This window comes from Papilio machaon, chromosome 9 (assembly GCF_912999745.1).
Source record: "Papilio machaon chromosome 9, ilPapMach1.1, whole genome shotgun sequence".
NCBI lineage: Eukaryota > Metazoa > Arthropoda > Insecta > Lepidoptera > Papilionidae > Papilio > Papilio machaon.
Genome location: NC_059994.1, coordinates 504,660 through 525,244, shown reverse-complemented (window position 1 = coordinate 525,244; position 20,585 = coordinate 504,660). Strand labels below are relative to the sequence as shown.

General features: G+C 30.8%; 1 protein-coding gene across 1 annotated transcript in view; it reads left to right on the top strand.

Annotated features, from left to right (window-relative positions):
- Positions 1–4,322: 4,322 nt before the first annotated feature.
- Positions 4,323–20,585, top strand: part of LOC106711734 — a 52,528-nt gene continuing 36,265 nt past the window's right edge. The window contains exon 1 of the mRNA XM_014504133.2: positions 4,323–4,495. Within this exon, the coding sequence (XP_014359619.1) occupies positions 4,405–4,495 (91 nt within the window). The 5' untranslated portion in view covers positions 4,323–4,404. The remainder of the gene's footprint in view (positions 4,496–20,585) is intronic.

Here is a 20,585-nt window from a genome sequence, read left to right as displayed (position 1 = left end):
CAAGAAAGAAGAGAACTTTCTTTAGAGTTTAGAGGGTTTTTGAAAGAGAGAAGAAAGAAAGAAAGAAGTTTTCATGACATTATTTTGTTTCTTTTTAGTGCATTTTGTTTGACATTGTTTTTAAGGTACTTTGAACGCATTTTGTTTGAAATTGTTTTTTTATGTTACTTTTGAGTGCATTTTGTTTGAGATTGTTTTTTTTTGAAGTCGGCTATTTTTTTTTCTTAAAATTTTTGTTTTATTTCACAATTTTCAGTGAATTTGAAGTTCAATTACAAATTTCCTTAATACGTATAAGGACATAAATAAGACAAATAAAGAAAAGAACTTTCCTATTTAATATGTGTACTTCTATTTAATAACTAATTTAGAATGCATCAGATAACCACTTATCCTTTAAACAATGAAATAATTATCAAAATCGGTATACAAATTGAAAATTAACGAACTAATACATCGCCTTTAATTTTGTCCAGCCGCGCGCCGCACTACCATTTTCTGAATGCGCGTAGTTTTTAATCATTTAATATCTTCCAAACTATTGATCAGAATTACATAGTTTAAATACATAGGCTAATGTAATCTGCATTTAATACTCTAGCCATCAAACATATTTATTTGGATAAGGATTCATATCGAATATAATATAATAGCGCCGTAAGCTTACGACGATGTTTTTCGTGTGCATTTTAATCGAAGTTGGTTCACAATAACATGGTTTTTGTGAGACATCCATAGATGATAGATATATGCCACCTGAGACTTTTATTTAGCAAATTTAAGGATCTATAATTACTCCATACATCATTTTAATGTAGGTCATATAGTTTGACCTACGTAAGCCCAGAAAGCAAATTTGTGCTATTCATTGTAACGCGATGCAGCATTTTTCGTTTCCGCGTAATTTTATTCTTACGATATCTCCTAAACTATTAGACAGAATGATATAGTTTCAACGGCAAATATAATCTACATTAAATTCTCTTGATAATGAACATTATTTATTTACATAAGGGTTAATACTGAACTTAGCTCTTAGCTCTGCTAAACTTAGCTCTGAATAATAGCGTCGAAAATAGGGCATGAATTTAATTAATGTTTCTAAAGAAAAAAATGGTTATTGTGAGAAAACTATAAAAGATAGATATATGCTATCGCGGACTTTTATTTAGCACATTTAAAGAGCTACAATTCGCCATACATCATTTTGATGTAGGTCTTATAGTTTAGCCTACGTAAGCGCTGAAAGCAAAAATGTCCCTAATTTTCGCACAAATTTTGAAGCTATATTCAAAATCTACTAGTCTTCTAGTTATTTTAAAAAAAAAAAAAAAATGGGACCCATCTGCAAGCACTTCCTTTCGATTAAAATAATTTTTATCAAAATCGGACTACCAGGGGCGGAGCATCGCGGTAACACAAATAAAAAAAAAAAAAAACAGTCGAATTGATAACCTCCTTCTTTTTGAAGTCGGCTAAAAAGAGCTCTGAAGCCGGAATATATATTCAACTAGAAAAGCACTTTTACCATTTTTTTTACAAATAATTTAAGAACTATCCTGTGTAGAATTTGACGGAAGTCGTTGGTATGATTACAGTCCATAGAGTACTTTGTATATAAAGTTAAATGTTGTTTTAGATTCGTATCGTACGTACATATATATAATGCTAATGCTAATGTACATATATAATGCTAACGAACACCAATACAAAAATCTTAATTGGTAATCTATGTGTTCTTCCAGACAATGTTCTACATTCATGTAAAATGTTATCCAGATCCGTTGTGCCGTTCTGAAGATACCTTGCAAGAAACATCCATCCATCCAAACATTCACATTTATAATATTAGTAAGACTATTTTTGAGTCGTTAAATATATCAGCTTTATATATAGTTATATTTATTGTCTAATCAGATTCCAGGGCCGCATAGTACTCTAGGGTAGCGTTCTCTCGCAAATTGGTTTTTGATCCCTTCCCATTTCCCAACAACTAAGGTTTATTAATAGCTACGACAGTGATGATATGGCTTATAATAAATTCATTATTCACCTTCAGCCTTCACAACCAAGTTGCTATCTGATGAAAATTAAAATATGAAACTGTATAAATACCATCTATTCGTAACGACAACTAGTTACTACTCTTCAACACATCTACATCAACCGTTATATCTGAATACATTCCGTTCTTTAGCATATTCTATATCACTCCATACATACTTTTTCGGTGTTCCTTTATTGAGGGACATTCTAATGATTAAGCTTTTAAAGAAAAAGTGTTTTTGTAATGTTTTATATGAAGAAAACCCTTTCTAAATGTTAGATTCAGGTCAGTAATATTGTAAGTCTCGCTAGGTAAAATTATGTTCGAGTTTTCTCGAAAGCCTCGATAACCTTAATGAGAATTTAATGAAATATAAAGTATAGTTAAACTGAAGCACAAGTTTATTTTACTTTAATATATCTTAAAGCGAGTAATATTAAAATGAAGTACTAATGCTTAATGCTATGCGGTCACAATAACACAGGTATCTTAGGACTTGTTTATAACGAGTTTTTTTTTCTACAGCGTCCGAAAACAACATTTCTGTAATGATATAAAGAAAGTGTTTTTTCCTTTGTCGGTACGTTATGTTACGAGTATAGCTATGTTAGTATTTCCCGAATTATTTCAGTTTTCGAATTCGAAGCATTTTCTCGGCGTAATGTACTGAAAGGAAATTTGCGAGGTTTATGATTGGTCAAATGTAATGAACTCATATTACATAAATTCATATTTTTAAATGCATATCATTTACTTAGTGATTTTGCTTGAGAAATTTTCAACTCTTTGAATTAGTTATATTAAATTATTCCATGGTACAAGCTATATTAAGAGCATCTCCTCCTTACCGTTGGTTTCTAAGATCAAAATATCTGTATCAAACATATCGTCATCCCTGTCATTATTTTGTAAACAAAAAATCTCAGAAACCCACTATTAGTAGCATAAATATTAAATGAAGAGATTAATATGCCCATCATAGTTATAATACCAGGTTATTTACGATAACTTCCTTCATAAAATCTTTACTATGTTGTTTGCTATAAAAATATATTTTTACATAACATTTTGGTCGCTACATTTCTCCATAAAAATAAACGCTACCTTTATGTGGGCTATTTATGATACAATGTAGGCCTATAATAAATTATACTTTATTATATCGGTTAGGATTACATGGTTTTCTTGAATTCAAAAGTTTCAGGTACTCTTAAAATGCTATGTTTTCACGTCATCGGAACGTTTGATCTTAATACGTTGGCAAAGGGAGAAAATGTTCAAGGAATATCTTTGAAGTGTGATGATAAATAAATCCGAAGTCTTAACATGTGCACATTTGTAGTTGTTGTTATTTTATTTTACAAATAGAAAACCAATTGTTTTATTCATATTATGATTAGTATTAGAGAATTGGTTGAAATGTATGCTCGTCCTTTTTTCTGTCAATTAAAGGTAGGCAACGCATCTGTATTCGAGGGTCTATTGGCAGTGGTCGCTTCGCTATTTCAGCGAATCAGGTGGCTGCTTTCTCGTTTGCCTCCTAATAAAAAAATTGGCAAAATTAAATTTCTAATTAAAATATTGCATTATAAATCTTACTCTTACTAATATTATAAATGCGAATGTTTAGATGGATGGATGGATCTGTGGAACGGCTGAACGAATCTTGATGAAATTTGGCACAGATTTAGAACACAGTCTAGAAGAACACATAGGAACACTTTTTTTAATCCCACGCGGACGGAATCGCGGGCGACAGCTAATATATAATAAACGAGAGATATTAAATTAAAATAATATATTTTTTATCGATTATTATTAAGTGAATTATTATAGAGATAAGTAACGTTATTATTATTCTGATCGTTATCGCTTTTTGAATGTCACAAGATAACGTAATAGAGTAGCGGTCAAATTTACATTTTCATAAATTTACCTGCTAAATGAAGTGATGTGCGCATGTGTAGGCTTCGGCGGTGACCAGTCTCGCTTCAGGCGCTGAAACAAACAGTCGAGAGAGCTTTCAGCTTTCAGAAGCTTTCAGCATATCGTACAAAGTTTCTAAAGTATTTTTTAATTAAACAAACAACAGTATTAGAAATCAATAAAGTTTTCAGTTACATTGTATATTATTTTAGGATAGTAATAAATAGTTCTGTTTAATTGTAATATTTATCAATATTATAATTAAAGTGTTTCAAAAGAATGTTGTTAAGTTACGATTAAGTTTATAAAGTGTTTGATCATTAAGTGACTGAAATAATAAACTTTATTGTATATTTAGTGAGTTTTCATTGAAGAAGTTTTAAGCAGTTTTAAATAGCTTTATTCGTGAATTAAGTGAACTTTAATTAACAATGTGGTGGATCCTGCGTCGAGCTGGTTTGACCGGCGCATCCTTCTTCAGTCAGTCGTCCGGTACTAACAACAATAATGCTGTTAAAACAGGTAAATTTAATGTCGATTTAAAAACCGTTTTACGTTACTTTTATAATTAACTAGCTTTTACCCGCGACTCCGTCCGCGCGGAATAAAAAATAGAAAACGGGGTAAAAATTCCAGGAAAGGGACATAGGATAATTTTTACCTTTTACCTTTTTCTAAGCTACCTGCCCACCAATTTTCAGTCCAATCGATTCAGCCGTTCTTGAGTTATAAATAGTGTAACTAACACGACTTTCTTTTATATATATATAGATTTGATGTTGTTTTAACTTATATATTGCTAAATATGTAGATGAATAAAACAAAAAAGGTGTGTGCATTGTTTCTAAATCTGAAATTGCTATCGTGAACAATGAATTAACGGTTGATGTTAATTTTGTGTATACATTGTGTCTTGGTTATAACCGTACGTTTAGGGTTGTGTTAATGGCGTTTTATATCTGATAATGGTTACGATTAGATAGTGTGTGTGTAAGTATACGCATGTCATCAAAGGTTCTTTATTAGTTGATGACAGTCGTGTAGTGATTTATTATTTATTGTTTTTTTAAAAATTATAAATGATTGTTTTCTTTTCTTTTGTCACTAAATGTAAAATTAATTTAATGATAGGGGGAAGGGATTGGCTCCTGAAACACAGGGCTTTGCCCTAGTTCAGGAACCAAGGCTTTCACATAATTGTGTATATGAGTGTCACAATAAAGCAGTTGTTTATATTTATATTATTGAATCCACAATAAAGATTTATACCAAACCGACCTATCCGTTGCTCTCGAGGCCGTATACAAGTAGTTTTTATCTATGTCCGGTTTTTGAAACTACTTACTCTTTGAATTTTCTACCCAAATGGCTTTTTGTTTTGGATGTTTTTTTATGTTGTAAATCAACTCAATTTTTTAATGTTTTCTTTGCAACTCAATTTATAAGTAACTTTATGTGATTCATATAAAGTAATAGTCGACATACAAACCTTACTATAGATTTATTTATTAACTATCTTAGCAAGCCTAGTGCGGCAGGGAGTTATGAATAAGCATTTTTTGAAGCTTTTAGATAATCATATTTTGGATATTAAGGCAGAGAAAAATAGTAATAAAATACAGATAAAATTGCTAAAACGAATTTTCTTTTTGAAAAAGATAGATAATGTACTTCAAATCGACAATCTAAAACAAATCATATGCCTGGATGAGACCAATAATAGAGTTTTATCTTGCAACTAGCCTTGCGTAAAACCTAATTTATTTTATTTCATTTATTTCTTAGATGAAATAAAACATAAAAGATTGAAATCTGAATCGGGTATGAGTAATCTAATCTAATCTGGTAATAAACAAATAATTTGTTTATTTTTAATAGACCTGAATATTTTTACACATACATACAACTGATACAGTTAACAATACTCATTATAACAAATTGTAAATTGTTATAACAAAACGCATAACAATTTTAAAACCTTGTTTTTTGTAAATCTTTATATTACGAGTATACTACCGGGGTTTTTACTGGGCATCATTAGTCAGTAGTTGCTTAAATGAACATAATTCGTATTTTTTTTAATTAACATTAACCGAACACTGGAATAGCATCACTGATTTAAATTATATTTATTGTCAGTCGTAAGTTTGCGCTGGGAATTGTAATACGTGCTGTTGGTAATACGTAATGTGTTATTCATTTCTAAAGTTCAAGTGTCAATTATACAGTTAATCAATTACAAAGTATATAATTTAATGACGCGTATTATTTGCCTAGGCAAATTGTAAAAATTCAACAAATTACATAATCCTATAGGTAGTGAAAAAGAATAGACTACTCCTTACATATGAGCTTAATATAACGGCCGAAATTATTTTAAAAGTAACCTAAAGTGTTTGTATTAAGCACGTCTCAACGCATATTTCCACGAAGCTTATCTATCAGATATCTGTTGATATTATGCGAGCTCACGCGCTCTCACCTCACTTTAAAATTGGTGGATAAGTTTATGCATTAATGACAACCGACATTTTATATTAAACTGTTCATGGAAAGTATAAAAAAGTATGCACACATTCCTTTTACTGATTATATCTTCTTCTTTTGGTGCTATCTCCTAACGACGGTTGGCGATCATCATGGCAACTTGAACTCTGGACACAGCAGCTCGAAAAAACTGATTATATATTAATTACATTTTTAACATTATAAGTTTCCATCCTATGTATATCACTCAAGGTTTATTTACTACAAACATATAAACTACCTACAAATACATCGGCTTAACTTTTACATAGGTAAACTTTTGTGGGTGAAAAGGGTAAGATAAATATTATCTTAAACATCATTTTAAATCATGAAAAGTCTATTATTTTTACTACAATGAATACTGTGGAATTATCATTCATGTGTCGATTATTTATCGTATTGTACCATAACAAAAGATCAAAAATCTTTACGATGGCTTTAAACGAAAAAGAGCTATGATAAAATATTTATACTGTAACTTTTAAAATATCTTATGTATTTCTTACGTATTTCCACAGAATTATTCAAAACATTGCTAAATAAATATTCGATAGAAACCATTTAATATTAAAATGTAGGAATAAAACAAACAGAACATTTGTATTTATTATTAACCAAGCATTTGTATTTATAGTACCGAAAATATTAGATTTAGTAAAAAGTATGCTTTCTAATATCCATTCGTTTGATTGGAACAGTTTTTATGGATCATATTACATTGAAATGAGTATACGATTGGATCAGATCTTTTTCTCCAGACGACAGTGACCGGGTATTTGATGTACATATTGTTTATACATTTTTTTTTATGCGATATGAAAATGTTCTTATCGACTTTACTTGTTACTTAATAATTAAAAGTAAAGTTTTTTTTTTGGTATCACAACAACAAATATAATTTAATGAAATTGTATTTATGTAATGTTATTGAATACTTTTTATAATTTTAATATATTTAAAGCTTTTGGTAAGTTTCAAAGATTTATTTAATGATAGCCAAGTTTTTGCTAGAAATTATGTTATCTTCTCTAATGATAGAAAATAATATACATGTGTATTATAGATATATAGGATACCGTAACATATAGTGAAAATATTATGTAAAAGTACTATCGAAACTTCATTATTTATATACTTCAATTAAATAGACCTATTTAAACAAGCAATAAAACAAATAGGCTTAATATAAAATATATTCAGTCCATGAAACATGGCGAAAGTTTTATCGTGACGCCGCATAATGGTCTCAACAGATGTACGCGTTCGGTTACATTCATAATGAATTATAAACTGATAAAACTTGGTCTTTATATATTCTACCATAATTTGGCTCACATAAAGTCTGTAAGAAACTGTATTCACACCACGATTTGCCTTTTGAGCTCCTAATATTTCTTATCTGATATTTCTTACGAACTTTACGTTACTTTAACTTTGAAAGTTTAGATATTGCTCTACCACTATTATGTATTAAAATTAAAAAAATCGAACAATTTTTTTTTTATTTTTCGAATTTTTCGGGAACTTTCGAATTATTTTAATTTTCGAATTATTCGATTGGTGTTTTTATACGAATGTTAATATTGGCTTGGAATGCATTATACCTAAGCACGAATTATTCGCTCACTCCTACTATAAACTTAACTTAGCGGTGATCTGGAAAATATCTCATAAATAAATTCTCTACTTTATTAACATATTGCTTGAAGTAACTTGAGGTGAGTTAAGTGACGTCACGCAATATAGTTTAAGTTCCATTGAGCATTCAATAATTCATGAGCTCGCTTACGACATAAGGCTTTAGAACATCAACAGATGCGTCATTATTCATAAGATTACCAAGTGGAAAGGTAGCTTTATAATAATTGATTACTGATTCAGCTACGCATTGAGATTGTTGTAAGATTAAAGTGGAGTTTAATTAAAAATTTAACTACTTTTAAATGTGTTTTTTTTAATTCGATTTATGCTCGTGATTAACTTTTTACATCGGAACAAATTCCACGTGTTTTTCACAATTTAAGTGTATTTGATATATGCTTGTTATTAATAATAGGGAAAGGTTAATTTAGAATTAATATAACATTGTTAAAACTCACATGAGAATTAAATTAAAATGTTTTTATATCTTTTGTTTAATTTTTGCGCTGATAAATTAGTTTACTAATTTTGATCGTTGTTCTATCTGAGTGTATAAATATGACGTATATACGAGTAAGAGTTTTAACATTCATATCTTACTAATATTATAATGCGAATGTTTAGATGGATGGATGTTAGAAGGTATCTCCAGAACGGCTCCGTGGATTTCGCTGTAATTTGGCATAGTTCTAGAACGCAGTCTGGAAGAACACATAGGCTACTAATTAAGATTTTTTTAATTCCGTGTGGAGTCGCGGCCGACAGCTAGTAAGGAATATAAGTAAATAGAAAAAAAAGGTCAGGTAACGAAAGTTATTCCAATGTTACGATACGGCATTTTATGATGCGCATTTATTTTTTACAACCTTTGCAAATATCTTTTTATTACTATTAAAGAAGATGGATATCTACTAGAATAAAGGAAATAAAATTTTCAGTCGTAAAACCTTTTCTTTAGACTGAGGAGGACACTAAAACTTTTAGATAATAAGATAATTTAAAAACCAAGTTTTGTTAAACTATCTTAAAGTTTTTTAAGAAACGGTTAAGATAAAGATGTTTTGATACTATATAAAAAATCAATTACAAGTGATTTAAATTGAAATTTATTTTCTTTGTTACATGCAAAATAACCACTTAATAATAAAAAATTGTAGACACTAAAAATTTTATAAAAAAAAATTATTAAGAGAAGATTTAAAAATAAATACTGCCTCCAAAATGTATTCAGTCAGGATTAAAATCCTTTATTAATACTGTTGTTATTTTCATCTGAAATACCATCTTCTATAGTCACCAGTTAATTAAGAGCTCTGAGAGAGATCCACTTTACTCTCAACCGAGATCGAAATCTCTTTTGTAACAACGTACATACAATATGTGGGTCTGACAACTAATCTATTGTTATATGACTTTGACACGTAATATTAATTGTGGATTTCTGAAATCAAACTTTCCGTATAAAACATATTGTAATATGGTAATATTATTAAGGCTTTGTTCGTCAGATGATAAATTGACAGCTAGGTTTGATTTTAAAGACAAGTTATTGTTTATTTTATTTGTATCTACCTAATTAAGTCTAATTGATTTAGTTTATCACAAATTGTACATGTTAAAAAACTCTACTATAATCTCACTATTGTATTAGAGTTACTAAAATCCTAAGTTGAGTCTCGTTTATTTATATTTCAGCTCTTTACCTGTGTCTGGTTCAATCATTTAAGAGTTATAACAGGTTTTATACGAATAAATATTAATTAAAATATATATGCAGTGTTCAATGCTTGTTTTTTGCGGCTCGTAGTCGTGGTAAATTTAATTAAGAGGATGCCGTAGGACTCCGCGAGGCGCCAATACAATTCGTAATGAGGCACGTCTCTCCTCTGATATAATGCATTCGTTTTTTATTCAAAATGTATTTCTAGATTTTTATATTTTATAAATGTTTTAATGAACTTTCTACTTTATATCCGTAAAACTTTCTGATCAAGATTTTATTCACAGCTTTTTTCCCACATACTTTTTTTATGAAATAACTTTCAATGTTGCTTCGAGACCGCATTCATTAGAACGCCATTAACAAATAATATAGTGGATCTTTTCATTGAATTATATAATTAAAATAAGCTATCAAAATTACTTATACAATACACAACTAATTTTCATTTGATCATTAACCATTTGCTCTCGCCGGCCATTTATTTTTCCAGATGAGTTGGCAGGCAGTGCAGGGTATTGTTGTAGCGAATGAGCTCGCGTCATTCAATTTTTTACAACACGCGCCGGGCCAATTTAATTTAACTGCGGATGAAACCGCAAAACTACGACTCTTTTAATTAAATAATAAAATACAAAACGCATGATATTTATTTAGTTCATTCGGTCATTTCTTTGTCTTTCTCTTTACAAACTATTTCATCTTTATCTACCTTTAATAGCTTTGACCCATCCGAAAAAAATAGTCACATCTCTTAAAAGATCTTATAACAGATGTAACAATATCCGTTAACTTCTTTCTGAAATAAAGAACTGAAAAAATAAATTAAAACATACGAACGTAACCAAAATATTATGAAAGGCAAATTCCCTATTCTACTTTAAACAGTTTGGTCTAGTGAATTATGTCCGAGTGGGGTATAACTAGCATGCCGCGCCGAGCTGGAATTTAAGGCTTTCGACCGTTTGCGGGAGGAATATGTGGCTCTGATTATATTATCAAACTGTATAGCGTTACTTTATTAATGTAATTAAATTATAGATTATATATTGTTTTACTCATAAATAACCTTTTTACTATACTTATAGTAGTGTAATACAGAATTTTACGCTGATATTTGCCAATAAACTACTAGTATGTAATAATATTATGTGTTGAGATATAAATCTACTCCAAGTTGTGAGATGTGTAACTCGGCTCCTAATTACACGGGTCTTTGGAAGGGATGATTGTGGTAACATAAGTTGCTATATTTCATATTTTTATTACAAAGAAGTTCACGTTCAGTGACGTCACGATCACTACTTTTTACTATACTATATATACAAACTAGCTGTCGCCCGCGACTCCGTCAGTGCGTAGTAAAAAAAAAAACTTAACAGGGGTATGAAAAATAGATAGTAGCCGATTCTCAGACCTACTGAATACGCATATAAAATTTGATTAAAATCGGTAAAGCCGTTTCGGAGGAGTACGGTAACTAACATTGTGACATGGAAATTTTATATATAAGATTACTAACAATTGATCACTGTGTGATCTTAAGATCATGAAATGTTCTAGCGAATGTCTTACATTATTTCTTTTCGGGAATAATCCCTATAGGCTTAGTTAAGCTTAGTAAATCAGACAGCAGATAACTAAGTCTGTCTCAGTTCGACTAAGGAATAATCTTATCTAATCTATACAGTTAATAAAATTGGTGTGTCTGAGTGTATTATCGAGAAAAAAAACACATTTCATGAATATGTCGTATTTGCGTGGCTGCAAATGAAAATATAATTCTTAAAATTTGTGTCTGTCTGTCTGCTAGTCCGCGTGATGATATACGCGGGCATATTGTACACTGTTACTGTTGTTTTCATAAGACATCAAATATAATAGGATCCATCCATCCATCCATTCAGCCTCGTAACGCCCACTGCTGGGCATAGGCTCCCCCAAAGAGGCCTATAATAGGATCCGTCGGTTATATTATAATATAACAATAACTCTGATCATATTTAATATAATGAAGTTACTTTGTAATATGTATTTGGAATCTGTTATGTTGAAAATCTCATTTCGAAGTCCCATTTAATCGTAATGTGAACTTAATTATGTTGAACGATATAACGTTTTGTGGCCTATTCAATCATTAATTCAATTTCCTGTTCGTTTGTCTTTGATGTAGCGCCGTAAGCCTCATGTGCCATAAAGCCTTCAACTGATGAATGAAAGATTGAATTTCAAAGATTCAATATCACAGGGTTGCCAACACAATGGACGTATATTACGTATATAGATCTAACATATGCTTTTAGAATGATAAATGATACTTTGTTCCTTTAGCTTTTAGTGACGGCAAACTTATTTTGTTTTTCATGTGTGTGTCTTTTTCATATGTTTTTAATTTATTGAGAAAAGAATGTATTGAGGCACCGTCAGACATAGGACATCTTAGGCTCATTGATGTTTGCTGATCCTATCATCCCATACCAACTAAAACAAACCTATCTATGGACTTTTTGTACCCATAGAACTACTGTTAAGTATTACTTCGTAGGAGTATTCTCAGCAAATTAGCTTTTCCTTTAAGCAGTCTGTTCTTTCCATATGTATACATTTGTGGAGGCGTATGTGTGTATATAAACACGATTTCTTAAGATAACTGCATTGTACATAAAGTGAGTTAAAAAGACCTCGCTATGTTATTTAAGAATTCAGTGTTTTGTAGCGGCATGACATGATTTCCAGTAAGATACAAAGGTTGATGCGGACAATTCGATTAAGTCACGTCGGCGTCACGTCGTTGCGTCAGGTCCGATATTACAGAAATGGATCACGCTCGGGAGCGTGACGGCCCGTGAGCCTTCAGGTGCTGCGATATTGATCCCAATTCATGTATTGTTATGTACCATATTGTATCGGATAAATGTATACATTATTTACTTTCAACATTACATATATATTATTGCATGTTATACGTGTTTCTTGCCGTGGCTTTCCATTGTCATATACAAGAACATCTTATCATCACCTCATTCTCTTTGAAAAAATACTATTATATTATATAAATTTTTCAAAGCGGGGATATGTTTTATAGCCATAGTTAACAAAAAGTTCAACTAATAATTTTGAAATTTGCAATAATTATTGTTATTACTATTTTTTCTGTACCTAATATTATTATAAATTTTTGCATGTTAATATTATATTAACAAATAGGCCGCACTCAAAGATTCTGTAACACCTTAATAACTGTACCCTATTTATGGCAAATAAATGAATTATTATTATTATTATTATTTCTGAATTCATAAATAAATAAATAACTTCGACAAAGACTTAAAAAAAATCGGTATGTAAAGTGTTTTATCTCTTTTTTCAATTCGCAGAAGTATGTTTTTTATTGTATATTCGGAGTGGAGCATTTACATTTCACAGAGAGGTCAACAAAATGACTCCTCTGTTGAATATTCAGATTCGTTGAGTGTCGAGAAAATCGAGGGACTTTGTTATGTTGTTGTTATACACGTGGTGTTTTTGTTAGAAAAAGATATCGAGTCTGTTAGGCTTTGTCTACGAAACTACGACTCTACGGTGCTACAATGCTACGCGGCTACGAGGCTACGACTATCTTTACGACGTTTTACGTTTTGAATTTTGATAAGTACAGAATGCCAAAAAACTTTTGAAACAATTAAGTCGTTTTCTATATTAAATATTAAATATTTTTTTATGGTGCAGTGATTTAGCGCGGTGGGCTTTCGCTAGTTATGATTAAATTGTTAATGAAAACATATATCATTTTAAAATTATGACTTAATTTGATTCCTTAAGCTTTATTTCTATTATACGAGAGGATATAAGAGAAGAGATTTGAAAACGCTATTATTTTTCCTAAACAATTTCGTTGGTAGTACTGAAGTTGACGCAAATGAATTAAAGATCCCTTACAATAAATTGAATTCAAGGTAATTCTTAAGATATTTGAGTCGAACAACTTTGGAGGAAATTATTTCCAGCCTTCTGGTCTGAATTAATTTCACAAATTGTTCCTACTTTTGATCAAAGTCTCGCTTCTATTTGTTTCCAAATATTAAATATTAGCAGTCATAAACAAGAGTTCGTACTGAGAAAATGAATAGTAAATATTTAGAAATAATTTTATTTCCATTATTGAAATAATAAAGTTTATTTAGTATTTAAATAATGCGCCTGTGTAGGTACAATATTGCGTATATGTACATACTTACAATACAAAACTATCTTATAACTAACTGTCACTCGCTACTCCGTCCGCGCGGAATTGAAAACAAACTTAATAGCCTATGTGTTCTTCCAGACTATGTTATACATCTTATAGTTGAGCCATTCTGCAGATATAACAAACATTCATCCATTCATCCAAACATTCGCACTTATAATATTACTAAGATGTATTTTCTATAAAAGTATTAAAGCAAAACATCAGTTTCATTAATTTTAACTGCTGTTATTGTGAAAGTGATCGCAACCATAAAAGGTGGAACCAATTAGACAATGTTAAAGTATGATGTTGAACATCTTCAATAATCGATAATTCATGTTATCTTGAAGATGATATATTGATGTATTGCCAAGTAGATTGGCAGTTGGCAGGTTGCCAGGCAGGTATCAACGGTCACTGCGACAGACTGACCGCTGACCACATGTCATACTGCAAAGTTACTTAACAATGAGTTTACACTGGTATCTTGATATAAAAACATAATTTCAGAAAGCATCTTAGATACTTACAGACAGTTTATACCTTTAGAACAAAACTTAAACTATTAAGAAACTATAAAAGAAATACAATAGTGTAAGGAATAGACTAAGGAAAAAATACCTAAACGTACGGCGTTAATTTGAATTTTTTTTCTTCCATCTAGCGCGTGTTTCAACATAAATTGCTTAGGGATGAGCCTGATGCAAATGAGATAGCTGCCGATCTCACCGGAACGCGCAGATGAGACAAGCTAGACAGGTTTTATAGTAAATCATTTGTATCAAAAAATATAATGAAGGTTTTTTTTAAAAAAATAGATTAGATTACAATAATTAATAACATACTGAAGTTTTTCTTACTACATTAATATCCATTGCAGAATATACGACTATATTATTGTCTTAAATTTGTTCATCAATTAATAACATTTTAAAAAACGTGTATGATATTGATATTATATCAAAGGTCAAGTGAAAATTTAACGCAAAAATAAACCCACTGTTCAAAGTTTTCTCAACTAAATGGAGGCAATATTAAAACTGCCAAATAAAAAATATGACGACATATGCAATTCAGAGGGCTGCAAAATCTTTGACCTTGAAATAACAATGTAACCTGCGTAATGTGCCTGCTGAGTAACATTAAGTAATAAAAAGTCAAATTTGTATTTCGTTACTTAGTGTTAGCCAGGGTTTCAAATTTCTAAATGGTGAGTTTACATAATCAAAGAAATCTATGTTTGCGATAGTGATATAACAGCAGTTAAACGTTTTACTTCAACCCAAAACACTAGTATTGTTTTAAACAAACATACCGCGATTTAGTCTGATTCTAGCGCCATCTAGTGATTGATGAAACCAAATTAAAATAAATTAATTCCGACAGATGGCGCTAAAATCCTTCACGTCATTACTTTTCTTTTGAACGTTATAAATTCTGCTCAATGAAAAATATGTGCATAAATCGACATGTGTCACAATATTGTTACGTGTTGAAGAATACGCGGCCTTTTAAAGCAATTTAGTGACAGCAATTCTGCAGTACTTAGCCCCGAGGCTCGTTGGCGACGCGCCAGCTACATACTACTGCCGCAGACATTGAAAAGTGGCCTCAATTAATATTAATTAGAGAGATACTTAGTTTTACCCATAAACAATCAAGCATGTTTTCGGACGGTAGTCTGAGATTACAAAGTTTTTTACGCCCTACCGTGACTTGAACTGCTGAAACATATCGTTGTTTCTACGAGCTATATGTAAATATGTTTTTGCATGTGTTTTTGTAGTGAAAACTCACGTTAATTGATGCCACATGAAGTGGTGTGATCGCTTGTCATACCTAAAAGTAAATGTTGTGAAAATATTTGTAAGTAGAGAAGTCGTGCTCTACAATTATAGAACAACTTTGTTACGTATCCTTAGAGATGAATTCCTAGCATTATTGATGTCAGTAAACATTTTGTATAAACACAAATAATCATCCGGACTGTGTTTACTTTGGGAAAATTAATACTTAGGATAAAGTCAACAGACCTACTTGATTCAGCGAACGATCAAAGAAGAAAAAAACAATGAAAAAAGAAACTTATATATTTATAACTAATATCGCAGTGACTTAATAATTCCTTTTTGTAAACAGTTTCAATGTACACATTTCTTATATATAACTGAAATAGAGTTAAAAAAATGGTTACGCATAATAATATTAATAACTTGTTATAATAAACGTGTAGGCCGTAGTATTCATCTTCCTGGCCTTAAAGGTTTAAAACCCAAACCTCAACAAGATTTTAAAAACCTTAAAGTTTTGGCTTTATTTTTTACAGCTTGCCGCCTGCCTGTCGCCAACCCTACTTGGGAGAAATTGTTAAAATTAATTTATTATAATAATAAACATGAGTAATTAAACATTATAAATGGAACAAAATTTTTAGACTCCTGTCCCTAGATAGTGTTCATCATATACTTCTGCGGTACTGTAATTATGAAATACAAAATGTATTAAAACTCATTAATAAAATTATGTCAAACTCTCATTATAATAATGTTCTAACTAAGAACAAAACTGGGCGACTAGTGAATACATTTTATACAAATTGAAAGCTCTCTTAACATTGCACTTTTAAAAGCTCGGAGCTAAATCTGAGCAATACTCATTAAAAGCAACGCCGGGGGTCTAGCGGTCGCACTCTCTCGCAATTACTTTAAACGTTTCTTAAATACGTACTTGTCTACTTGCTTGTAACGTTTTAAAATAAACTACACGCAAAAGTATAAACTTTTGTTTATGAACATTTTAATAAACATTGTCTAGACCTTTATGTTCTTCATCACACACTCAACAGTCAAGCATAGAAATAATTTCACTTGAAGCGTTTTTTCTGTGTGGTCGTGGTATTGCACCGTTCAAAAGGGTTATTAGAGCAGTAGCTATTGGTATTACGAACTCTACCACCGGTAAACTTACTTTTTCTTCTTTGCGTTTATAATTGATTTGAAGGCTTATTAACAGAGGTTGTTTAATTAATTAATTTCCAAGCAGTGGTTTTTAATATATTCGTTTTAATTCAAACCATTTGACTTGTTAGTAAATTGACAATGTCAACTCAAGAAATTCCTATATCGATTTTCTTTTACTTTAAGTAGGTTCTTTGTGAAGCTTAGTTTGAAGGTGAATAACAAAATACACTGCAAAAATTATACAATAGAAAAATCTGGTCGGTTAACTAACCAACAGTTAAAGGAGTTTATCCAAATGTTGTAAACTAAGCTAATAATAAACAATACTTTGTTCTTATTAATTAAATTTTGAATATTATCTTTTAGTACAAATTGAAAGTAATCGTTTAATTTCCCTTTTACATTATACAAAATAAACTACGATCTGATACAAGGTAAATGCGTGTCTTTTAATCCGTTGGACATTTAGTTATCTTTGATTCAACAAAGAGGTTTTATATTACGACAAAGAGATTGTCATCTGCATTATGTTGGGCCATTTCAGAAGATCTAGCTAAATGGAATATTTAAGAAATTATTAAAAGGTTTTTATAATTTAGAAAACAAATTAGTGGAAATTAAAAAAAAATCAGGCACATAATTCGATATTTTTAGTTTTTCTTTGGATTCTTTTCTGTCTATTTATATTGCCAGAAAACTTGATACTTTAATATGATAAAACATATAAAAGAAACATTTTGTAAAAAAAATAGTTATAAGCTATTTATTCGCTAACGCTTTAACAGTGGTAGACGCCAGCAATAACAACATCTGTAGCACGAATTGACCGGCGGCTCGCCCGGTGAAATACCACGACCACACAGAAGACAGGCGTGAACTGGAACTAATTCCGCGTTTCGTCTGACGAGTGTGGTGCCGGAGACCTAATTTTAGTCCTCTTTCCCTTCTCACCATTTTCTGATAAGGAAAGGATGGGAAGGGGAAGTGGATTTGATGGAGGAGAGAATGTATGGGATGGGGAAATATTCTCTTTCTTTGCGTTCCCTCCTCCGTCGATTAGAAGTAAGCAACACATCTGAAATTGCGGAGTCTATGGGCAGCGGTCACTTTGCAATTTCGGTATTAAAAAAATATATTTTTCAACACCACTAATGTATATATTTAGAGAACTTAATTGATAATCGATAACGGAAGCTGACGTGAATAATGTATTACATGTTATTATCTGCACTTAATTATTCTAATTATGACAGAGCAGGTAGTTACGCCCGACTGTTGTTTTGCCTGAATGTTTATTCTACTTTGAACTGTAAGTCTAAAGGTTTTCACCAATTTAGTTGAAAAGTAGGGTTTCTTTTTTTTATTGTTAAATATTATTATTACTGCTGTCGATTATATTAAAAAAATAAATCTATCTTTGTTTCTTTTTCTAAAAGGGCGGTAATACATCTGCCAGTCTTCTGGTGTTAAGGATGTCCATGGGCGCCGATGATCACTACGGTATCTTCTTCGCTCGTTTGCTAATAAAAAATAAGCACAAAATTGTCTTACCGTAGAATTCGACTGACGTGTTGTAATTTGTCAAAGACTATCTAAGTGATAACAATCAGTGTTAATACAAGTTTTACAGCATTCGATATTAATTGTCAAGTTCAAAGTTATTATATTAAATCCCAGGGACTGAATCAAAATATACAATATAATAAAATACAAAATGAATGAATGCTCGATCTTAGTCTGAACCATTCAGGTAAAATTAAAACAATTTTTCTTTAGCTTAAAATCTCCTTTATCATAAGTCAGACATCAAAGGGCTCTCTCTTTTGTATTCTCTCAACTCGTAATAGCATTTTTTATCTTCAATCTGAAAGATATTAAATTATTTAAGATAAATCGTTTCGTTTGATAAACAAAAGGTTAATAGATTGAAAAAGGAACGAGAAAATATATGAAGTACTTACGGTATATTTTCCTATATAATAAATTTACTAGATCCAGTTAAGCAGATATATGTATTTTTACATAACCTTTATTATTAAGTTGGTAATATGTCTTGTAAAAGTATTAAATTCGCAAATACTATTAGCGTATACTTTTACATATATATATATATATATATATATATATATATATATATATATATATATATATATATATATATATGCTTTATGTGTTTTGTATAAATATATATAGCCTTAAGTTTATCAGATTAATTAAAAATTAAAAATGTATTTCAGTTGTTTAAACTTTTAACTATTATATTTATGAGTTATTCTGAATGTTGAACTCGCTTTATCCAGGTCAAGTTAGCGAGGTTCTGATTCAAATATCTGCCAAAAATTCGTCAAGAGCTACGAGCGAGATACTTCAACTTTCAATTTGAATTTTTCGGTGCTATTTGTAGGTACGTACTTTTTATATAAACCTTAATATTAACCTATCACTCTGAAGAGTAGGCAGACATTTTGAGTTCCTACTATAAGTTGTAAGAAATAGGCTACGCATCTGAAATTGCGGAGACTATGTACAGCAGTCGCCCTGCTATTTCGGCGAATTCAAGATCAAATAAATAAAAATTAGATTACTCTATTTGATATGTCAGTAATCTGATCAGCATATGTTTTTTCGTACTACCAATACTGCTTCTATGTTAGCTACATAGATTAGGATAGATTTTTTATATAGTATAAGGTGGCAACTAACAAGGGGCCACCCAAATTCGCTGAAATAGCGAAGTGTACTCTGCCCATAGACATCCACATTTGCAGAAATTAATCGTTAGAGATAGGGACGCACAAAAAGAGGATACTTACTATGTGTCCCCAGAATCTGTCATATCCACATCCCCTTTCCATCCTGTCTTTACAAGAAAATTGTGGGAAGAGGTAGAGGACCATAATTAGGCCTCTGACATGCACACTGATCAGACGAAAGGTGTACTTCGACTTGATGCCTTCTGATGTCTTCTGTGTGTTTGTGGTATTTCACCGATCGAACCAGCAAATTGTGTGTGCAACAGATGTTGTTGTTGCTAGTATCTACCACTGTTAAATAAGATAAACTTGCAAAGTGGCTTGCCAATGTTTGAAAAACGCTACAATATAATATTTTGGACTATATTTGAGTTATTACATTATATATTTTTATTAGTAATTAATAATATGATTGTGGCATTTGAGTTTGCGGCTTTAACTTGTTATATCTAAATTTATACCCACTTTAATTATAATTAACGCATTTAGTACACACAGGACTGACATTTACATTTTCACGAGAGGTTAACGAATTGAACGTCATGAATATTCAAATGTCTGATTTGCCGGCATTTTATGTCGCGAATAACTCGTTTTATATGTGCAATAAAATCTCGTTAACTTTATAACGTCATTTGCGATTCCATTCGAGGCTTCTCCGCGTAAATTTTATACTCAAATATGAATAACCCTTCGTGTAAACCTTATTTACATGACTACCATCTGTGTATTTTATAAATGCAAGGGAGAGGCTAATCGAAAATGCATCCAACATTCG